The sequence below is a fragment of the Odocoileus virginianus genome, chromosome 5, assembly GCF_023699985.2.
Source record: "Odocoileus virginianus isolate 20LAN1187 ecotype Illinois chromosome 5, Ovbor_1.2, whole genome shotgun sequence".
Classification (NCBI taxonomy): Eukaryota; Metazoa; Chordata; class Mammalia; order Artiodactyla; family Cervidae; genus Odocoileus; species Odocoileus virginianus.
This window is the reverse complement of record NC_069678.1, coordinates 77,012,139-77,035,893: the sequence shown is the minus strand read 5'-3', so window position 1 is coordinate 77,035,893 and position 23,755 is coordinate 77,012,139. Positions and strand designations below refer to the sequence as shown.

Below are 23,755 nucleotides of genomic sequence, written 5' to 3'. Positions count from 1 at the left end.
CGAGGTGTGATTCCTGGTCAGGAAACTGGATCCCACATGCCACAACTAAGACTAGGCACAAAAAAATAATTTTTAAAATCATTTTATTCTTCATCCAGTTCCATAATATGAGAGATACTAGGCTTCAAATAAAAGATCCCACAATACCAATAAACCTAAACTGAGGTTAAGTTCTTATAGGTTTTTATAGTAAAGTTCAAATATTTTTTACCAAACTGGAAAAATTTTACTAGCATTTCTCATAATCATTGTTATTCTTGTGGCAGTACACTGGTAATGACATTAGTAAGATAAGAAGTTAGACCATTACTATTTTGGATGATATTTCCAATTTTAGTTAAAATTATTTTAAATTCTTAATGTATTTATGATATACATCTATCAAATTGCTCTTGTCCAATATCTGGGATAGCAACATGATCAGAGAGCCTCTTTAAACATAAATGAGGTGCCTCATTAGCACAGTAGGTAGCGCTTCAGTCTCATAAACATATATGAAGCTGCATGTCTCACGGAATGGAAAGCATTAATCAATCCAGTGAGTTTGCTAGTAGAATTTCTACTCTATCATGTGCATAACATATACCCTCATAATTCTACTTAAAGGGTCTGTATCACCATTTTAAAGATGAATAAAACTGAGTCTCATAGAAGCACTGTTACACAGTAAGTGGAAGAATTGGGATTTTATTTTTTTAATTAATTTATTTATTTTAATTGGAAGCTAATTACTTTACAATACTGTAGTGGTTTTTGCCATACACTGATATGAATCAGCCATAGGTGTACATGTGTTCCCCATCCTGAACCCCCCTCCCACCTCCCTCCCCATCTCATCCCTCAGGGTCATCCCAGTGCACCAGCCCTGAGCACCCTGTCTCACGCATCAAACCTGGACTGGCAATCTGTTTCACATATGATAACATATATGTTTTAATGCTACTCTCTCAAATCATCCCACCCTCACCTTCTCCCACAGAGTCCAAAAGACTGTTCTATACATTTGAGTCTCTTTTGCTGTCTCGCATATAGGGTCATTGTACCCATCTTTCTAAATTCTATATATATGCGTTAGTATACTGTACTGATGTTTTTCTTTCTGACTTACTTCACTCTGTATAATAGGCTCCAGTTTCGTCCATCTCATTAGAACTGATTCAAATGCATTCTTTTTAATGGCTGAGTAATATTCCATTGTGTATATGTACCACAGCTTTCTTATCCATTTGTCTGCCAGTGGACATCTAGGTTGCTTCCATGTCCTTGCTACTGTAAACAGTGCTTCAATGAACATTGGGGTACACATGTCTCTTTCAATTCTGGTTTCCTCGGTGTGTATGCCCAGGAGTGGGATTGCTGGGTCATAAGGCAGTTCTATTTTCAGTTTTTTAAGGAATCTCCACAGTATTCTCCATAGTGGCTGTACTAGTTTGCATTCTCACCAACCGTGTAAGAGTTTTCCCTTTGCTCCACACCCTCTCCAGCATTTATTGTTTGTAGACTTTTTGATAGCAGCCAAAGAATTGGAATTTTATATCTTACCTGTTTAACTGCAAACCCCAGGTCTTATTTACCATTTAATGTTGCATAAAGAGATGGACACCTCCAAATGAGGGGCTGCTTTTCATGTTATACTCCATTTATAATAACTATGAAATATTTGCTATATTTCACACTTTGAATAATATATACTTGCTGTTTATTTTATAGCTAATGGTTTGCAACTCCTAACCCTATATTGCCCCTCCCCACTTACCTCTCCCACTAGTAACCACGAGTTTGTTCTCCGTATCTGTGAGCCTGCTTCTTTTCTGTTATACTCACTACTTTGCTGTATTTTCTATATTCCTAAGATAAGTGATATCATACACTTTTGCCTTTCTCTGATGCATTTCACTTAGTATAATGTTCTCCAAGTCCACTCATGCATCCATATTGCTGTAAATGGCAAAATTTCACTTTTATGGCTGAGTTGTATCCCACTGTGTGGGTGTATGTGTATATGCATATCACTTCTTCATCCATTCATCTGTGGCTTCCATATCTTGGCAATTGCAAATAATGCTTCTATGAACATTGGGGTGCATATATCTTCAAATTAGCACTTTTTTTTCTTTCAGATTTATACTCAGGACAGAAATTGATGGGTCATATGATAGTTCTATTTTTTAGTTTTTTTAAAAACCTCCAAACTGTTTTCTACAGTGGCTGCACCAATTTACACTCTCACCAACAATGTATCTACTAGCTCTTCTTCAGAGAAAAGGTGTTTGACAAAATTCAACACTCACTTATGATTTAAAAAAAAAAAAAAAAACCTCTCCAGAAAGTGGGCATAGATAGAACTTATCTCAACATAATAAAGGCATTATACAATAAACTCACAGCAAATATCATTTTCAATGGTGAAAAATTCAAAGCATTTCTTCTAAGATCAGGAACAAGATAAGAATGTCTACTCTTGCCTCTATTATTTTAAGCACTGAATCAAAACTTTAATTTAAAAACTTCCAACAAATAAAAGTTCAGGACCAGATAGCTTCACAGGAGAATTCTATCAAACATTTAAAGAAGAGTTGACACCTATCCTTCTCAAACTCTTCCAAAAGATTGCAGAGGAAGGAACACTCCCAAGATCTTTCTACAAGACCACCATCACTCTCATACCAGAACTAGACAAACATATCACAAAAAAGAAAATTACAGGTCAATATCACTAATGAACATAGATGCAAAAATCCCAACAAAATACTAGTAAACTCAATCCAACAATACATTCAAAGGACCACACACCATGATCAAGTGGGATTTTTATCAGGGATGCAAGGATTCTTTAACATATGCAAAGTAGTCAATGTGACACACCACATTAACAAATTGAACAATAAAAACATGATGACAACCTCAATAAATGCAGAAAAAGCTTCTGACAAAATTCAACACCCATTTACAACAAAAACACTCCAGAAAGGGGATAGAGAGGAAACCTACTTCAACATGATAAAGGCAATCCATATATGAAAAGTCCATAGCAAATATTATTTTTATTCAACTATTTTATTTTTTTTCATTTATTTTTATTAGTTGGAGGCTAATTACTTTACATCATTACAGTAGTTTTTGTCATACATTGAAATGAATTAGCCATGGATTTACATGTATTGCCCATCCCGGTCCCCCCTCCCACCTCCCTCTCCACCCGATCCCTCTGGGTCTTCCCAGTGCACCAGGCCCGAGCACTTGTCTCATGCACCCAACCTGGGCTGGTGATCTGTTTCACCCTAGATAATATACATGTTTCAATGCTCTTCTCTTGAAACATCCCACCCTCGCCTTCTCCCAGAGTCCACAAGTCTGTTCTATACATCTGCGTCTCTTTTTCTGTTTTGCATATAGGGTTATCGTTACCATCTTTCTAAATTCCATATATATGTGTTAGAATACTGTAATGGTCTTTATCTTTCTGGCTTACTTCGCTCTGTATAATGGGCTCCAGTTTCATCCATCTCATTAGAACTGATTCAAATGAATTCTTTTTAATGGCTGAGTAATATTCCATGGTGTATATGTACCACAGCTTCCTCATCCATTCGTCTGCTGATGGGCATCTGGGTTGCTTCCATGTCCTGGCTATTATAAACAGTGCTGCGATGAACATTGGGGTGCACGTGTCTCTTTCAGATCTGGTTTCCTCAGTGTGTATGCCCAGAAGTGGGATTGCTGGGTCATACGGCAGTTCTATTTCCAGCTTTTTAAGAAATCTCCACACTGTTTTCCATAGTAGCTGTACTAATTTGCATTCCCACCAACAGTGTAAGAGGGTTCCCTTTTCTCCACACCCTCTCCAGCATTTACTGCTTGTAGACTTCTGGATAGCAGCCATACTGACTGGCGTGTAATGGTACCTCATTGTGGTTTTGATTTGCATTTCTCTGATAATGAGTGATGTTGAGCATCTTTTCATGTGTTTGTTAGCCATCTGTATGTCTTCCAAAGGAGGCAAGGATATACAATGGAAAAAAGATAACCTCTTTAACAAGTGGTGCTGGGAAAACTGGTCAACCACCTGTAAAAGAATGAAACTAGAACACTTTCTAACACCATACACAAAAATAAACTCAAAATGGATTAAAGATCTAAATGTAAGACCAGAAACTATCAAACTCCTAGAGGAGAACATAGGCAAAACACTCTCTGACATAAATCACAGCAGGATCCTCTATGACCCACATCCCAGATTTTCAGAAATAAAAGCAAAAATAAACAAATGGGACCTAATGAAACTTAAAAGCTTTTGCACAACAAAGGAAACTATAAGCAAGGTGAAAAGACAGCCCTCAGATTGGGAGAAAATAATAGCAAACAAAGCAACAGACAAAGGATTAATCTCAAAAATATACAAGCAACTCCTCCAGCTCAACTCCAGAAAAATAAATGACCCAATCAAAAAAATGGGCCAAAGAACTCAACAGACATTTCTCCAAGGAAGACATACAGATGGCTAACAAACACATGAAAAGATGCTCAACATCACTCATTATCAGAGAAATGCAAATCAAAACCACAATGAGGTACCATTATACGCCAGTCAGGATGGCTGCTATCCAAAAGTCTACAAGCAATAAATGCTGGAGAGGGTGTGGAGAAAAGGGAACCTTCTTACACTGTTGGTGGGAATGCAAATTAGTACAGCCACTATGGAAAACAGTGTGGAGATTTCTTAAAAAGCTGGAAATAGAACTGCCATATGACCCAGCAATCCCACTTCTGGGCATACACACTGAGGAAACCAGATGTGAAAGAGACACGTGCACCCCAATGTTCATCACAGCACTGTTTATAATAGCCAGGACATGGAAGCAACCCAGATGCCCATCAGCAGACGAATGGATGAGGAAGCTGTGGTACATACACACCATGGAATATTACTCAGCCATTAAAAAGAATTCATTTGAATCAGTTCTAATGAGATGGGTGAAACTGGAGCCCATTATACAGAGCGAAGTAAGCCAGAAAGATAAAGACCATTACAGTATACTAACACATATATATGGACTTTAGAAAGATGATAACGATAACCCTATATGCAAAACAGAAAAAGAGACTCAGATGTTTAGAACAGACTTGTGGACTCTGGGAGAAGGCGAGGGTGGGATGTTTCAAGAGAAGAGCATTGAAACATGTATATTATCTAGGGTGAAACAGATCACCAGCTCAGGTTGGGTACATGAGACAAGTGCTCGGGCCTGGTGCACTGGGAAGACCCAGAGGGATCGGGTGGAGAGGGAGGTGGGAGGGGGGACTGGGATGGGGAATACATGTAAATCCATGGCTAATTCATTTCAATGTATAACAAAAACTACTGTAATGATGTAAAGTAATTAGCCTCCAACTAATAAAAATAAAAAAAAATAATAAAAATTAAAAAAAAATAAATAAAACAACACTTCATTCTAAAAAAAAAAAAAGAAATAAAAGCAAAAATAAACAAATGGGACCTAATGAAACTTAAAACCTTTTGCACAACAAAGGAAACTATAAGCAAGGTGAAAAGACAGCCCTCATATTGGGAGAAAATAATAGCAAACGAAGCAACAAAGGAATAATCTCAAAAATATACAAGCAACTCCTCCAGCTCAACTCCAGAAAAATAAATGACCCAATCAAAATATGGGCCAAAGAACTCAACAGACATTTATTCAAATATTTTAAAAAATGATTCAAATATTACAAAATAATGAATCAAAGCTTATCTTTGATTGTTTCCTATCAGAACATAATTTTCTTTAAAATATTTATATATTTTATTGAAGTCTAGTTGACTTACAGTGTTACAGGTGCACAGCAAGGTGATTCAGCTAAACAAATACACAGATATTATTTTTCAAATTAGTTTCCATTATAGGTTATTACAAGATACTGACTATGGTACCCTATGCTATATAGTAAACCTTTGTTGTTTGTTGTACATCTATTTTTAATTAGAAATCTAGCATTCTATTCAGACTAAGTTAAACAAGTAGAATCAAAATGTCATAATTTTCTGAGTTCAGCAAAAATTCATAAGTTTTCTAAAATGTACATTCAGCGCAGTTCAGTTCAGTTGCTCAGTCATGTCCGACTCTTTGCGACCCCATGAATCACAGCACGCCAGGCCTCCCTGTCCTTCACCAATTCCCAGAGTTTACTCAAATCCATGTCCATCAAGTCGGTGATGCCATCCAACCATCTCATCCTCTGTCGTCCCCTTCTCCTCCTGCCCCCAATCCCTCCCAGCATCAGGGTCTTTTCCAATGAGTTAACTCTTCGTTTCAGGTGGCCAAAGTATTGGAGTTTCAGCTTCAACATCAGTCCTTCCAATGAACACCCAGGACTGATCTCCTTTAGGATGGACTGGTTGGATCTCCTTGCAGTTCAAGGGACTCTCAAGAGTCTTCTCCAGCACCATAGTTCAAAAGCATCAATTTTTCAGTGCTCAGCTTTCTTCACAGTACAACTTTCACATCCATACATGAACACTGGAAAAACCATAGCTTTAACTAGATAGACCTTTGTTGTCAAAGTAATGTCTCTGCTTTTTAATATGCTATCTAGGTTGGTCATAACTTTCCTTCCAAGGAATAAGCATCTTTTAATTTCATGGCTGCAATCACCATCTGCAGTGATTTGGGGAGCCCCAAAAAATAAAGTCTGCCACTGTTTCCATTGTCTCCCCATCTATTTCCCATGAAGTAATGGGACCAGATGCCATGATATTAGTTTTCTGAATGTTGAGCTTTAAGCCAACTTTTTCACTCTCTTCCTTCACTTTCATCAAGAGGCTTTTTAGTTCCTCTTCACTTTCTGCCATAAGGTTGGTATCATCTGCATATCTGAAGTTATTGATATTTCTCCCAGCAGTTTCGATTCCAGCTTGTGCTTCTTCCAGCCCAGCGTTTCTCGTGATGTACTCTGCATATAAGTTAAATAATCAGGGTGACAATATACAGCCTTGATGTACTCCTTTTTCTATTTGGAACCAATCTGTTGTACATATTTATTTATACAAAAGCTTTTCTACTACACTTAGTAAAGGCTTGAGAAAGAACATCAAAACAAAAAAGAAGAGAGAGAGAAATTGGAGAACATAAACTAAATGAAAGGGGAGTAATGAATGTGAAACATAAAAAGTGAAACAAACTAGATAAAAGTAAAAGATCATCACATAATCCAGATGTTTTTAAACATGACTGCTCATTAGAACATGGCTGGAGAAAACAAGCACTACCTGAGCATTTGTATTTTTCAAAAAATTTCAAGATAATTCTGATAGGCATCTGCGTGTTAAAAAGTGGTAACAGGTTTTTCTATTAAATCCTACTTACAGAGGGCTTCCCTGGTGACTCAGATGGTAAGCAATCCACCTGTAATGCAGGAGAAACCAGTTCGATTTCTGGGTTGGGAAGATCCTCTGGAGAAAGGAACAGCTACCTACTACTGTATTCTGGCCTGGAGAATTCCATGGACAGAGAAGCCTGGAAGGCTACGATAATGCAGTGCAGTTCAGTTCAGTTGCTCAGTTACATCCAACCCTTTGCGACCCCACGGACTGTAGCACGTCAGGCTTCTCTGTCCATCACCAGATCCCGGAGCTTGCTCAAACTCATGTCCGTCAAGTCAGTGATGCCATCCAACCATCTCATCTTCCAATGTCCCTTCTCTTCCCACCTCTAATCATTCCCAGCATCAGGGCCTTTTCGAATGAATCAGTTATTCACATCAGATGGCTGAAGAATTGGAGCTTCAGCCTCAGCATCAGTCCTTCCAACAAATATTCAGGACTGATTTTCTTTAGGACTGACTGGCTTAATCTCCTTGCAGTCTTCTCAGTTCAAGAGTCTCCTCCAACACCAAAGTTCAAAAGCATCAGTTCTTCGGTGCTCAGTTTTTTTTATGGTCCAAACTCTCAATCCATACATGACTACTAGAAAAACCATAACTTTGACTGGACAGACCAATGTTGGCAAAGTAATGTCTCTGCGTTTTAACATGCTATCTAGGTTGGTCATAGCTTTTCTTCCAAAGAGCAAGTGTGTTTTAATTTCATGGCTGCAGTCACTATCTGCAGTGACTTTGGAGTCCAAGAAAATAAAGTCTATCAATGTTTCCACTGTTTTCCAATTTATTTGCCATGAAATGATGGGAACAGATGCCACAATCTTAGCTTTTTGAACACTGAGTTTTAAGACAGCTTTTTCACTTTCCTCCTTCACTTTTATCAAGAGGCTCTTTAGTTCCTCTTTCCTTTCTGCCATAAAGGTGGTGTCATTTGCATATCTAAGGTTATTGATATTTCTCCTGGAAATCTTGATTCCAGCTTGTGCTTCAACTAACCCAGCATTTCGCATGATGTATTCTGCAAAGAAGTTAAATGAGCAGGGTGACAATATACAGCCTTGAAGCATTCCTTTCCCAATTTAGAACCAGTCCATTATTTCCATTTTTCCCTATCTGGTTCGAACTGTTGCTTCTTGACCTGCATAAGGTTTCCCAGGAGGCTGGTAAGGAGGTCTGTTCTTCCCATCTCTTGAAGAATTTTCCAGTTTGTTGTGATCCACACAGTCAAAGGCTCTAGCATAGTCAATGAATCAGAAGCAGATGTTTTTCTGGAATTCTCTTGCTCTTTCTCTCATCCAACAGATGTTGGCAATGTGATCTCTGGTTCCTCCTCATTCTCCAAATCCAGCTTGAACATCTGGAAGTTCTTGGTTCATGTACTGTTGAAGCCTAGCTTGGAGAATTTTGAGTGTTATTTTGCTAGCATGTGAAATGAATGCAATTGTGTAGTAGTCTGAACATTCTTTGGCACTGATTTTCTTTGGGATTGGAATAAAAACTGACCTCTTCCAGTCCTGTGACCACTAGTGAGTTTTCCAAATTTGTTCATATTGAGTGCAGCACTTTCACAGCACCATCTTTTAAGATGTGAAAAAGATCACCTAGAATTCCATCACCTCTACTAGCTTTGTTTGTAGTGATGCTTCCTAAGGCCCAATGACTTCGGACTCTAGGATGTCTGACTCCAGGTGAGTGATCACATCATTGTGGTTATCTGGGTCATGAAGATCTTTTTTGTATAGTTCTTCTGTGTATTCTTGCCACCTCTTCTTAATATCTTCTGCTTCTGTTAGGTTCATACCATTTCTGTCCTTTATTGTACCCATCTTTGCATGAAATTTTCCCTTGGTATCTCTAATTTTCTTGAAGAGATCTCTAGTCTTTCCCATTCTACTGTTTTGCTCTATTTCTTTGCATTGATCACATAGGAAGGTTTTCTTATCCCGTCTTGTTATAATATAGAAGAGACATTACTTTGCCAACAAAGGTCTATCTAGTCAAGGCTATGGTTTTTTCCAATAGTCATGTATGGATGTGAGAGTTGGACTATAAAGAAAGTTGAGCACCGAGGAATTGATGCTTTTGAACTGTGGTATTGAAGAAGACTCTTGAGAATCCCTTGGACTGCAAGGAGATTCAACCAGTCCATCCTAAAGGAAATCAGTCTTGAATATTCATTGGAAGGACTGATGCTTAAGCTGAAACTCCAGTACTTTGGCCACCTGATACGAAGAGCTGACTCATTTGAAAAGACCCTGATGCTGGGAAAGATTGAAGGCGGGAGGAGAAGGGGACAACAGAGGATGAGATGGTTAGATGGTATCACCAAATCAATGAACATGAGTTTGAGTAAACTCCAGGAGCTAGTAATGAACAGGGAGGCCTGGTGTGCTGCAGTCCACAGGGTCACAAAGAGTTGGACATGACTGAGAAACTGAACTGAACTTCATTTAGATGAATATATCTTTCCTTTTCTCCTTCACCTTTTGCTTCTCTTCTTTTCTCAGCTATTTGTAAGGCCTCCTCAAAGAAATATTTTGCCCTTTTGTATTTCTTTTTCTTGGGAATGATTTTGATCACCACTTCCTGTACAATGTTACAAACCTTGGTCCATAGTTCTTCATGCATTCTCTCTAACAGATCTAATATCTTGAATATATTTGTCACTTCCACTGTATAATCGTTTAGTTTGATTGGGTCATACCTGAATGGTCTAGGGGTTTTCCCTACTTTCTTCAATTTAAGTCTGAATTTTGCAATAAGGAGTTCATGATCTGAGCCACAGTCAGCTCCCGGTCTTGTTTTTGCTGACTGTATAGAGCTTCTCCATCTTCAGCTGCAAAGAACATAATCAATCTGATTTCAATATTGACCATCTGGTGATGTCCATGTGTAAAGTCGTCTCTTGTGTTGTTGGAAGAGGGTGTTTTCTATGACCAGTGCATTCTCTTGGCAAAACTCTGTTAGTCTTTGCCCTGCTTCATTTTGTACTTCAAGGCCCAAACTTGCCTATTACTACAGGTATCTCTTGAATTCCTACTTTTGCATTCCAGTCCCCTATAATGAAAAAGACATCTTTTTTTGGTGTTAGTTCTAGAAGGTCTTGTAGGTCTTCATAGAACCATTCAACTTCAGCTTCTTCAGTGGTTGGGGCATAGACTTGGATTACTGTGATACTGAATGGTTTGCCTTGGAAACAAACAGAGACCATTCTGTTGTTTTTGAGACTGCATCCAAGTACTGCATTTCAGACTCTTTTGTTGACTATGAGGACTACTCCATTTCTTCTAAGGGATTCTTGCCCACAGTAGTAGATGTAATGGTCATCTGAATTAAATTCACACATTTCTGTCCATCTTAGTTCACTGATTCCTAAAATGCCAATGTTCATTCTTGCCATCTCCTATTTGATCACTTCCAATTTACCTTGATTCATGGACCTAACATTCCAGGTTCCTATGAAATACTGTTCTTTACAGCATCAGAGTTCCATCACCAGTAACATCCAAAACTGGGTGTTGTTTTTGTTTTGGCTCAGCATCTTCATTCTTTCCTGAACTATATCTCCACTCTTCTCCAGTAGCATATGGGCACCTACTGACTGAGAAGTTAATCTTTCAGTGTCATATCCTTTTGCCTTTTCATACTGTTCATGGGGTTCTCAAGGAAAGAAAACTGAAGCAGTTTGCCATTCCCTTTTCCAGTGGACCACATTTTATCAGAACTCTCCATCATGACCCATCAATCTTGGGTGGACTTACATGGCAGGGCTCATAGTTTCATTGAGTTAAACAAGGCTGTGATCCGTGTAATCAGTTTGGTTTGTTTTCTGTGATTGTGGTTTTCATTCTGTCTGCCCTGATGATGGATAAGGATAAGAAGCTTGTGCAAGCTTCCTGATGAGAGGGACTGGCTGTGGGGGAATCTGACAGGTGGGGCCATGCTCAGTAAATCTTTAATCCAATTTTCTGTTGACTGGTGGGGCTGTGTTCCCTCCCTGTAGTTTGGCAGGGGTAATGGTAATGGTACGGGTAATAGCAGTAATGGCGACCTTCTTCAAAAGGACTTATGTGAGCATCCACCAGGGCTCCCAGGACTGTTGTATTCAGTGCCCCTGACCCAGAGGCAGGACACTGTCGACCCATACCTCCATTGGAGACTCCTTGATATTCACAGGCAAGTCTGGCTCAATCTCTTGTGGGGTCACTGCTCCTTTCTCCTGGGTCCTGGTGTGTACACAGTTTTGTCTGTGCCCTCCAAGAGTCTGTTTCCCCTGTCCATGGGGTCACAAAGAGTCAGACAGGACTGAGTGACTTTCACTTTCACCTTTTTGGTGATACAAAGTTCTATTATTTTTCTGTTGACCAAACATGATACAATGGTATTAAGTGAGTAATAGTTATAGTCACAATGTAAAAGGTGCTTACCAGTTTTCATAGTCAATAGCCAGATAAAAAATAAAAGATAACTACAAGTGCAAGCCATAATGGGAACATGATTAATTTAATAATATAAAATAATTACATACAATCTGAGGGAGTCAGGCAGAGTGATGTGGTAAGTGGAAGTGCAAATATGCACGTTTTCATCCATCTAGGCAGACTATGTCTTTTGTTTCCTGCATTTAATCCATTAACATTCAAGGTAATTATTTATCTGTATTATTCTATTACCGTTTTCTTAACTGTTTGGGGTTTATTTTCCATAGGCATTTTCCTTGTCTTGTGTTTCCTGCCTGCCTAGAGAAGTTCCTTTAACATCTATTATAAAGCTGGTTTAATGGTGCTGAATTCTCTTAACTTTTGCTTGTCTGGTAAGGTTTTGATTCAGTCTCCTTTGGGGTCACTGCTCCTCTCCTCTGGGTCTTGGTGCATGAAAATTTTGTTTGTTCCCTCTAAGACTTGAGTCTCTGTTTCCCTCAGTCCTCTGGAAGGCCTATGAGCAAATACCACCGGCTGTCAAGGCCAGATTACCTGGGGATTCCCAGTCCTTTGGCCAGAACCCCAGGCTGGGAAACCTGACATGGGGTTTAGAACCTTCACAATAGTGTGAGAAGTTCTTTGGTATTATTGTTTTCCAGTCTGTGGGTCACCCACCCAGCGAGAATGGTATTCAATTTTATTGTGATTGCACCCCTCCTACCATCTGAGGCTTCTTCTTTGCCATTGGATGTGGGGTATCTTTTTTGGGTGGGTTCCAGTGTCCTTCTGTTGATGGTTGTTCAACAGCTAGTTGCAATTTTGGTGCTCTCACAGGTGGAGATGAGTGCATGTCCTTCTACTTTGCCTTCTTGAACCAGAAGTAAATATTATTCTTAACAGTGAACATCTGAAAGCATTTCCTCTAAGATCATGAACTAGACAAGGATACCCTCTCTTGCCACTCTTATTCAACATAATTTGGAAAGTCCTAGCTGCAACAATCAGAGAAGAAAAAGAAATAAAAGGAATACAAATTGGAAAAGAAGTAAAACTGTCACTGTTTGCAGAGACATGATATTATACATAGAATATCCTAAAGATGCTACTAGAAAACTACTAGAGCTAATCAATGAATTTAATAAAGTTAAATTAAAACACAGAAATCTCTTGCTTTCCTATATACTAACAATGAAAGATCACTAAGAGAAACCAAAGAAATGATCCCATTTACCATCACAACAAAAAGAATAAAATACCCAGGAATGAACTCACCTAAGGAGGCAAAGGACTTGTACTCAGCAAACTATAAGATACTAATGAAAGAAATCAAAGATGACACAGATAGATATACCATGTGCTTGGACTGGAAGAGTTAATATTGTGAAAATGACTTTACCACCCAAAGGAAGCTATAGATTCAATGCAATCCTTATCAAATTACCAATGGTATTATTCACAGAATTAGAACAAAAAACTTTATAATTTGTATGGAAATACAAAAGACCCTGAACAGCAAAAATGGTTTTGAGAAAGAAAAACAGAACTGAAGGAATCAGACTCCCTGACTTCAGACTATACTACAAAGCTAAAATCATCAAAACACTATGGTACTGGAACAAAAACAGAAATATGAATGAGTAATTTTTAAAATTAATAACATAGTCCACAGCACAGTGATTTCTTCTGCAAAGTCTGACATAGAGATTAATATATTCAAATGAAGAATAGCATTTAAACAAGTATACTATCAAGGCTGAAACAGATCACCAGCCCAGGTTGGATGCATGAGACAAATGCTCAGGGCTGGTGCACTGGGAAGACCCAGAGGGATGGGATGGGGAGGGAGGCGGGAGGGGGGATTGGGATGGGGAACACATGTAAATCCATGGCTGATTCATGTCAATGTATGACAAAAACCACCACAATATTGTTAAGTAATTAGCCTCCAACTGATAAAAATAAATGAAAAAAAGAGATTAATATCTTCAAATGAATGATTTCTAAGATTTCTGAAAAAAAGGCAAGTAAACTGCAACTGTTTGCAGATTGCTTTTTCCCATTCCTCTACAACAAATCTCAGGTATTTTTCCATCACAATGTTTAAAGTTTTTATTTGGGAATTTCCAATCCTACATAAAAATTTTTATTCTTATATAAAATTCTAGGCATCTTTGCATTTGCTTGCTTTATTTTCCTTCAATTGACATGTAAGCACATTACTTTGAAAGCCTATTTAGAGTCAATATTCACAAACAATATTTCTCAAAAATATATGACAAATAAAAACTTCTCCCTTTACAGTTTGAAAAAAAAGAAAAATTTCTCTGAACCCATTAAATAAATGGGATATGTAAAAAGTAAAAATTATCATATTCCCATATGGTGAAAACCATTAATGAATTATCACAAGCTTTCATAGTTGGGATAATTTTTTATAATCAAAAAAATTAAATTCTGTTAAGAATGAAAATTCTTCTTAAATCGATACTAAAATTAACACCTGCTCCATTGGTGAAATTTAACAATTAATAAAAATATTCTGAAAATCATAGAAGACTGTGCTGTTCTTAAATGACTTGAAGATAAAGCTATGATTTTGTTAAGAATATGTATCAAAATATTGGCATCCTTCTAACTGAATGCTATAGTTCTCTAGTATCTCTCCTTGAAAATGACCCTGAACCAAGATACTGAAAGTGAAGGTTGCTCAGTCATGTCTGACTTTTTGCAACCCCATGGACTGGACTGGACAGAATTCTCTAGGCCAGAATACTGAAGGGGGTAGCCAGTTCCCTTCTCCAGGGGATCTTCCCAACCCAGGGATCGAAGCCAGGTCTCCCACATTGAAGGCTGATTTTTTAACAGCTGAGCCACCAGGGAAGCCAAAGAATACTGGAGTTGGTAGTCTATGCCTTCTCCGGGGGATCTTCCCAAACCAGGAATTGAACCAGGGTCTCCTGCACTGCAGGTGGCTTCCTTACCAGCTGAGCTACCAGGGAAGCCCAAGATACTGAAACTGAAGCCAAATGCAACATTCATAGATCTCAGAAATATAGATATTATCAGAGTTCCTTAGAAGAAATAAGCACATAAACATCATGGAAACAAAAGGTGTTTTCTGTTCCAAAACTTTGGGGATTTTTCATAAAGCTCAGCACAGTGATGTTACAAAAGATAAAAACGTGACAAAAAATAACCTGAAGTTTTAAAATTTTTTCTTAAAAAGGATAAAATTATATCAGTCCACAGTCCCTCTTCTACAATTGAAAAATCCTTAAGTCTCTAAAAATAGTAATTTTTGTTCACAACCTTAATGCCAAAACTAATCTGTTAGTAAAACTTAAATTGATGTGAAGCTATTCATAACTTCAATTCAATTAGTGTGAATGTGATTAATGTGTTTGATTATAGGGCACTCTCCCATACTTCACTGGAAGTGTTCTATAACTAAGAGTACATAAGAAATGCATAGGTACATAAGCCATTACATAAGACAGCACTGCCATTCCATAATAAAAAATAATCTGAATTCTGAAAATTTTTTGCATGCAAGGCTGCCCTATAAGAGACTGTAGACCTGGATTTCCTCTGCTTTTAAAGGTGATTTTACTAGTAAGTCTTTAAGAAAAGGCACACAAACACATACACACACACATAGATGTGCACTCACCAACTAAGCTATCATTTCTTTGAGGGTATAAACATTCTGCACTTTCCATACAGTATCTCTGTCACCTGAAAAGTAGGTGTTACTATCCCAAATTTACAAATAAGGAAACTAAAGTAAAAAAAACGTAAATATTTTGCCCAACTTAAAAAAAGATAGAAAACATTATTCTCATTTCTAAGGGTTTTTAAAATTTCAAGATTTTATCTATAGATAATTTCAGATAATGTAAAGCTGCTTTTAAAAGAAGACCCATTTTGTTCACAGAAAAAGTGATCAAAGTTCAGGTCATTTTAACAGACTGCATCATTATAAAATTTCTGCTCCACGTGGGCCTCCAAAAAAAACACCCAACAAACTTGGCAATAAAATAAAGCCAATTATTTTAGCATGTACTTAGAACAAAAGTTTTCTTAATGATAGCTGGAAAGGCAGAAGACTCTGAGAAACTGAAGCACGTACAATCTAGCCTGAGACTAATACCTCTACCTTTAGTTAGCAATAAGTATCTTTTGTAGTGTTATTAATAGTCAAATTTTTGGATAAGAAGAAAAATTCTAAACAATGTGCTTATTTTAAAAGTATAATATTTACAAGACAAAAATTCCTTCTGCAAATCTGACCACCTATTAGAGCTGGTGTATGCTTAGTCGCTCAATCACGTTCTACTCTTTGCAGCTCCATGGACTATAGCCTGCCAGACGGATTCTCTAGGCAAGAATAATGGAGTGCATAGCCATGGATTTTCCCAACCCAGGGACTGAATCACAGTCTCCTGCTTTGCAGACAGATTCTTTACAGTCTGAGCCATCAAGGAAGGCCCTTATGGAGACACCCGCATGCTTTTAAAAAGTATGTATCTCTTCACTCCTTCAGGAAATTCCTCAAAATTCACCTCATACAGAGACTTGTCCCACCACACACAGTTTGGCTAACAATTCAATATTTTCCAAAACTTGATGCCTGCCTTTCTTTTGACAGAAAATCAATTATGCTAATGAAGAAAAGTGAAAAGAAATGTCTTATATCAATCACTATGTTTAAACAATGTTTAAACCAAGTTTTTACTTGTAAAGTACATCAGTTCAGTTCAGTCACTCAGTTGTGCCTGACTCCTTGCGACCCCATGAACGGCAGCATGCCAGGCCTCCCTATCCATCACCAGCTCCCAGAGTTTACTCAAACTTATGTCCATTGAGTCGGTGATGCCACCCAACCACCTCCTCCTCTGTCATCCCCTTCTCCTCCTGCCTTCAATCTTTGCCAGCAACAGGGTCTTTTCAAATGAGTCAGCTCTTCACATCAGGTGGCCAAAGTATTGGAGTTTCAGCTTCAACATCATTCCTTCCAATGAATATTCAGGACTGATTTCCTTTAGGATGGACTGGTTGGATCTCCTTGCAGTCCAAGGGACTCTCAAGGGTCTTCTCCAACACCACAGTTCAGAAGCATCAATTCTTTGGCCCTCAGCTTTCTTTATAGTCCAACCCTCACACTAGATGGACCTTTGTTGTCAAAGTAATGTCTCTGCTTTTTAATATGCTACCTAGGTTGGTCATAACTTTTCTTCCAAGGAGTAAGCATCTTTTTATTTCATGGCTGCAGTCACCATCTGCAGTGATTTTGGAGCCCCAAAAAATAAAGTCTGCCACTGTTTCCACTGTTTCTCCATCTATTTTTCATGAAGTGATGGGAACAGATGCCACAATCTTTGTTTTCTGAATGTTGAGCTTTAAGCCAATGTTTTCACTCTCCTCTTTCACTTTCATCAAGAGGCTCTTTAGTTCTTCTTCACTTTCTGCCATAAGAATGGTGTCATCTGTATATCTGAGGTTACTGATATTTCTCCCGGCAATCTTGATTCCAACTTGTGCTTCCTCCAGCCCAGTGTTTGTCATGATGTACTCTGCATAGAATAATAATCAGGGTGACAATGTACAGCGTTGACGTACTCCTTTCTCAATTTGGAACAAGTCTGTTGCTCCATGTCTAGTTCTAACTGTTGCTTCCTGACCTGCATACAGACTTCTCAAGAGGCAGGTCAGGTGGTCTGGTATTCCCATCTCTTTCAGAATTTTCCACAGTTTATTGTGATCCACACAGGCAAAGGCTTTGGCATAGTCAATAAAGGAGAAATAGATGTTTTTCTGGAACTCTCTTGCTTTTTCTATGATCCAACGTATGTTGGCAATTTGATCTCTGGTCCTCTTCCTTTTCTAAAACCAGCTTGAACATCTAGAAGTTCACCGTTCACATACTGTTGAAGCCTGGCTTGGAGAATTTTGAGCATTACTTTGCTAGTGTGTAAGATAAGTGCAATTGTGCGGTCTTGAGCATTCTTTAGCATTGCCTTTCTTAAGGATTGGGATGAAAATTGACCTTTCCAGTCCTGTGGCCACTGCTGCGTTTTCCAAATTTGCTGGCATAGTGAATGCAGCATTTTCACAGCATCATCTTTTAGGATTTGAAATAGTTCAACTGGAATTTCATCACCTCCACTAGCTTTGTTTGTAGTGATGCTTTCTAAGGCCCACTTGACTTCACATTCCAGGGTGTCTGGCTCTAGGTGAGTGTTCACACCATCGTGATCATCTGGGTCGTGAAGATCTTTCTTGTACAGTTCTTCTGTGTATTCCTGACACCTCTTCTGCTTCTGTTAGGTCCATACCATTTCTGTGTTTTATTGAGCCCATCTTTGCATGAAATGTTACCTTGGTATCTCTAATTTTCCTGAAAAGATCTCTAGTCTTTCCCATTCTATTATCTTCCTCTATTTCTTTGCACTGATCATTAAGGAAGGCTTTCTAATCTCTCCTTGCTAGTCTTTGAAACTCTGCTTTCAAATGGGTACATCTTTCCTTTTCTCCTTTACTTTTGGCTTCTCTTCTTTTCACAGCTACTTGTAAGGCCTCCTCAGACAGCCATTTTGCTTTTTTGCATTTCTTTTTCTTGGGGATGGTCTTGCTCCCTGTCTCCTATACAATGTCAGGAACCTCTGTCTATAGTTCATCAGGCACTCTGACTATCAGATCTAGTCCCTTAAATCTATTTCTCAATTCCACTGTATATGTAAAGTACATACATACATATATATATACATATATATATACACATATATATTATATCTGAGCTTTTTTATTCAAACTTCGGCGGAATTAAGGAAATACCATTTACTGAACCCTTCATATATATTATCTCTACCATACACAACTATACTGCAAATATCATCCACATTTTACAAAGGAGGAAACTTATAAGTTTAGAAATTTTGAATCTGAGGTCCACATCTAATAAGTTACAGAAACATGATTTATACAAGGATTTGAGCCCCAGTTCTTTCCACTTCACTTTGTTAATGTATGCCTAGCTTGGAATGTTTTCTGTAGGGAAAGAATTTTCATCATGGCTATTATTTCGTCAGTATGCAATATGTTGCAATATAAACAGAAGGACAAGTAATGAATCCAGATAATGTCAAAAATAGCCAAAGAACTATAATCTTACATTAACTATTTGCAGATTGAGCAAGTTGTTTAACTTCTCTGTGCCAAAACGTCTTCACATATTAAATAAAGATAATACCTTAGAGTGTAGCTATGATGTTGAAGTAGATTAAAACATTTAAAGCACTTAGTACAATGTCTTGCACATAAACACTCCATAAATTTCAGCTACTGCTCTTGAGATGAGAAATCACCAGATACACATATTTTGTACCAGGTGTCTCCAGAGAGCAATAGCTGGACACCCAATTCAAAGACAATCAATCCTACACTGGCTTGTGATCTATGACATGGTCTAGTGGGAAAAGGTAATGTGTGTCAATTAGATTCTCTCTCAGGAGTCTGAGTTAAAAAACAAAGATTGAGCCAGTGATCAGTGATTTAGAAATTAGTTTGGCTCATACCTTCATCAGTTTCCTCTTATCAAGGACATGTACGGATGTGAGAATTGGACCATAAAAAAGGCTGAGTGCCGAAGAATTGTTGCTTTTGAACTGTGGTGTTGGAGAAGATTCTTGAGAGTCCCTTGGACTGCATGGAGATCAAATCAGTTAATCCTAAAGGAAATCAACCCTGAATATTCATTGGAAGGACTGATGCTGAAGCTGAAAATCTAATACTTTGGCCATCTGATGAGAAGAGCTAACTCAGAAAAAACGCTGATGCTGGGAAAGATTGAAGGCAGGAGGAGAAGGGGACAACAGAGGACAAGATGGTTGAATGGCACCACCGACTCAATGGACATGAATTGGAGCAAGTTCTGGGAGATGGTGAAGGATGGGGAAGCCTGGCAAGCTTCAGTCCAAGGGGTCACAAAGAGTCAGACATGACTGAGTGACTGAATAACAACAACAACAATGATGCTAAATATGCTCTAAATCTAGCTCTTCAGTCTTCCTTTTTATATCACCTGGAAGCATTCAAGCTGTTGAACATGCCACAAACATTCTTTTGCCTGTCCTCTTTAATCTATCTTTTTAGAATGCACTGAAATACTGTAACCGCTCTACACTTCATCCCAAGCTGCTTCTCTTTACACTCTTTACACTCCCTTTAGGCAATTTCATCCACATTCATGGTTTCACTAATTAACTCCATGCTACCCCAGACTTTTCTTGTATATTCAACTGCCTTGCCAATCTCTCCACTTATTGGATAATTCAAAGATACCTCAGATTCCATTTGTCCAAAACTAAACACATGATCTTCCCTCTCAAACCCAGCCAGGATCCCTTTCAGGACTCCCTATCTCCATAATGGCATCACCAACTATCCAGCTGCACAAAATAAAAAATTAGAAGTACACTTTGATACATCCTTCCCCCACATTCCCATCTTTCACTAAGTCCTATTAATTTTGCCTTTTAAACATTTCTCAATCCCTTCCCTCCATTTTTGGATTTTTGACCAAAATTCTTATCCTAGCCTTTAAGGCCCTGCAAGATCTGCTTCAGCTTACCTCATTTGTCTTCCTATTGCCCTAAGTGTAGCCACACTTGTCTTCTTTCAGTTCCCTGAATATAATACATCATGCTTCCTCCTACCTTAGGGTATTTGCACATGGTTTCCCTCTGCCTGGACCACTCTTTGCCCATCTCTTCATTTATTCAATCTCTATTATATCTCAACTAAAATTTCACTTCCTCAGAGAAACTCCTTGAACACCTAGACAATATCAGGTCATTTATTCATTAATTTAAAAAATTTTCATTAATAACTACACAAGGTATGGTTCTAGGAATGTGGAATTAATAAACACAAGACAGACTCTTGCCTTCATGGATCCTACATTCTAGAGGAATGAGGCAGTAAGCAATAAAAATACTAAATAGATTAAGTTATATGTGTGAAGGCAGTAAATCTATGGAAGGAAAGAAAAGAATAAGGTAAGAGAATTACAAGCAGGGAGTTTTCAGTGCTTAATTTGATGCCTAGAGAATAGTTGGCACTCAAACATGTGTTGGGTGGAGTATGAAAAAGGGAATGAGCATGTTCAAGTTGAGGGAGCTTAAACTATAAAATAAGTAGAGGACTTACTTGGTGCATGAACAGAGATGCCATGAAAGAAAGACAAACCATGCAGGTCTTAAGAGGTAATGATCTCTTAAATCATTCTTGATCGCTTCTTATCGATTCCAGTTTCAGTCACTGTATGGTCTAACCATAACTGCGACCTCCCTCCCCTACCCCCAAAGGGCTGGATAATTCAAGTGGGTCACTCTTGTAACCAAAATACCCAATCAGGACACACATACAAAATTATGGATACCACTCCATCACCCACCACCACACAGTGGCTTTCACCAAAGCCACTGCTTTTCTATACACACACACACAGAGACACACATACACACACACACACACACACACACACAGAGCTATCACTTTGATGCTCCAGTTCTTCAGTTCCCAATCCCTCTTAGTGACAAACCCCCCCCCCCCCCCACATACACAGGACTGTAAAAGCCCTTTCTTCTATGACCCTATAAGGCTTAGGTCATTATCTCTCCAAGCCAGCCAAATTTACAAGGCAGTCCCCTCAGAAACAGAATCTTAGGTCTCCTTGCCTGTTAGTCTCCCTGCATTTTAAAGACTAGCTTCCACCCACAGACACGTGAAGGTGCATCCCTCTGTGATTCTGAATGACCTTCAAGACTACTGACCCCATACACACCCACACTCAGGCTCCAGCCTCCTTTGGTAGGGTTTTGAAGGATTGGGTGTCCCCTCAAGCCTCTTGTCCTCTTAAGGACTCATATGAGGACTTACATACTTTCTCTGTGACAGGGGTGACCCTCAGTCACTACACTTCCCTGAAGCACAAACACTCATATATCCCTTTCCATGGCACTGCCTGAAACTAAAGTAACACTCCTCCTACTTAACCTGCCTCCTCAGAATTAGAGTCCCTCTCCCTTTATAGGGCCCTCCCATAGTCCACAGGATTGTGTACAACCCCTCCAGTGAAGCAGCCTACCCCCTACAATCAGCCCTCATCACAGGTGCCCCTCTGGAGGCGAGTCGTCGTCCCTGGGGTCCCAGCCCTTCCTCACTCCAAAGAGTGCACACACTCTCCTACACTCCCGCGACGCCTCGACAGCGCGGCCTCTGCCCGACACTCAAAGGGGTGTGCTCCTCCCTTGACCCTTGACCCCGAGGTCATAACCTCACCGCGCAAACACAGAGGGCGCCTCTTCAGGAGCAGCGCCAGGCCCAAGTCTCCTGTCCCCTAGGGCCCAGGACAGCGCCGTGCTGCCTCAGCTCTTCCCCCTGATAGACCGCCCCCACAGACCTGCCTCAGGCGCCGTCTGGCTCCGCTCCGCCATTTTTTGTTGTCGTTCCGCCTCTGAGCCCACGCGAAAATTGCCGGGCAGTGGGGAGCGGGCGATAGGATCCGCGGGCTGACAGGAGCTCCCTCAGGAAGACGCTGCGCGACGGTTGCCAGGGCAACGGGCAGCCGGCGTGTAGACGGCCGGCGCGTGGCGCGTGGCGGGAGGGGGGCGGGCTGGGAGCGAACGTGCGTCCGAGGCCCCGCCCCCTCGGAGCGAACCCCTTCCCTGCCCGGGTTTCTGCCGGGCTGGGACTCCGCCGCGCTTTTTCCATGCAACCCGGCCCGCGTTCTGGCAACTGAGCATGCTCGGCCGCCGCTGAGACGCCGGGGACCTGGTTCGCTGGGGTCGCGCTCTCATGCTGTTCAAGCAGGTGCACGTGCTGACTGAAGAGCTGAATGGGCTGTTTTTACAGATTTCTCAATTTCCCAGCGCTTCTGCCTACCGTGTGCCTGGCTCTGATCAAGGTGCTGAATAACTTGTATCTTCAACTGGAATGCCCTGAGAATAATTATGTGCCCATCCCACCCCAAACACGTGGAGTACTAACGGGGTGGCCTCCTCATCTCTCTACATCAGCACTAGCCCCAACTGTAGCAAAGTCTTCACTTTCCTCATTTTCTCTAGTCTTGTTTAGTCTTTTGTAGTCGGTAAATCATGTGGACTCTTGAGATGCCATGGACAGTAGCCCACCAGGCCCCTCTGTCCTTGGAATTTCCCAGGCAAGAATACTGGAATGAGTTGCCATTTCCTTCTCCAGGGATCTTCCTGACTCAGGAATGGAACCTGTGTCTCCTGCATTGGCAGGGAGATTCTTTACCACTGAGCCACCTGGGAGGCCTAGTCTGTCTCTCAGAATAACCTGGGGTGCTCTTACCCGTTTCTGCTAATCGTCACTACCTTCTAAGACCAAACTAGAACCTATTCTTTGCTGAATTGCTCTGTCCCCCACAGTCACCTGTGCATTCGTGTCCGAACATTTACAATGCTTTATGCATTATTTACTTCTCTTTTCCTCACTTGACAGTGAGTTCCCTTATGCCTAGGGTCAAGTCTTTATCTTTGAACACTCCATAATAGAGCATTGTGCTTCTGGCAAAGGAAGTGTTAAGTAAATGTTTATGGAATGAAAAGTGGTTCCTAAGTTCACACCTGCACATTCTTACCTGTTCTATTGAGCACTTAATTCTTACCAAATACCTTGCAAGGTAGGCCCCTAGTCCTCCAGAGGCTCACAAAGGAAGGGAAAGACATAATGAATTTGATGGAGGTTAACTCGTTTGGGGTTGCAAAGAGTCGGACACGACTGAGCGACTGAACTGAACTGAACTAGTCTTACAAGTGCTGCAGGATCAGAGGGATGGAAATCTAAGTTGGGGAGAAGGAGAGGAGGTGGCTAATCAGTGAAGACTGCAAAGGGAAGAGGATACCCTAGCTGAGTTTTGAGGAATGACCAAC

The 23,755-nt window shown here is 39.8% G+C and overlaps 1 protein-coding gene across 4 annotated transcripts in view; it reads right to left on the bottom strand.

The window, feature by feature from the left end:
* The window catches only part of AGBL4 (AGBL carboxypeptidase 4), a 1,425,416-nt gene extending 1,402,902 nt beyond the window's left edge, over nt 1-22,514 (bottom strand). Inside the window, exon 1 of one of the 4 annotated variants that reach the window (XM_070468194.1) lies at nt 22,261-22,514. In XM_070468194.1, the coding sequence (XP_070324295.1) occupies nt 22,261-22,294 (34 nt within the window). In that variant the 5' untranslated portion in view covers nt 22,295-22,514. The remainder of the gene's footprint in view (nt 1-22,260) is intronic. The other 3 variants (XM_070468193.1, XM_070468191.1, XM_070468192.1) reach the window with 3 other exon arrangements.
* Between the last annotated feature and the right edge of the window lie 1,241 nt (nt 22,515-23,755).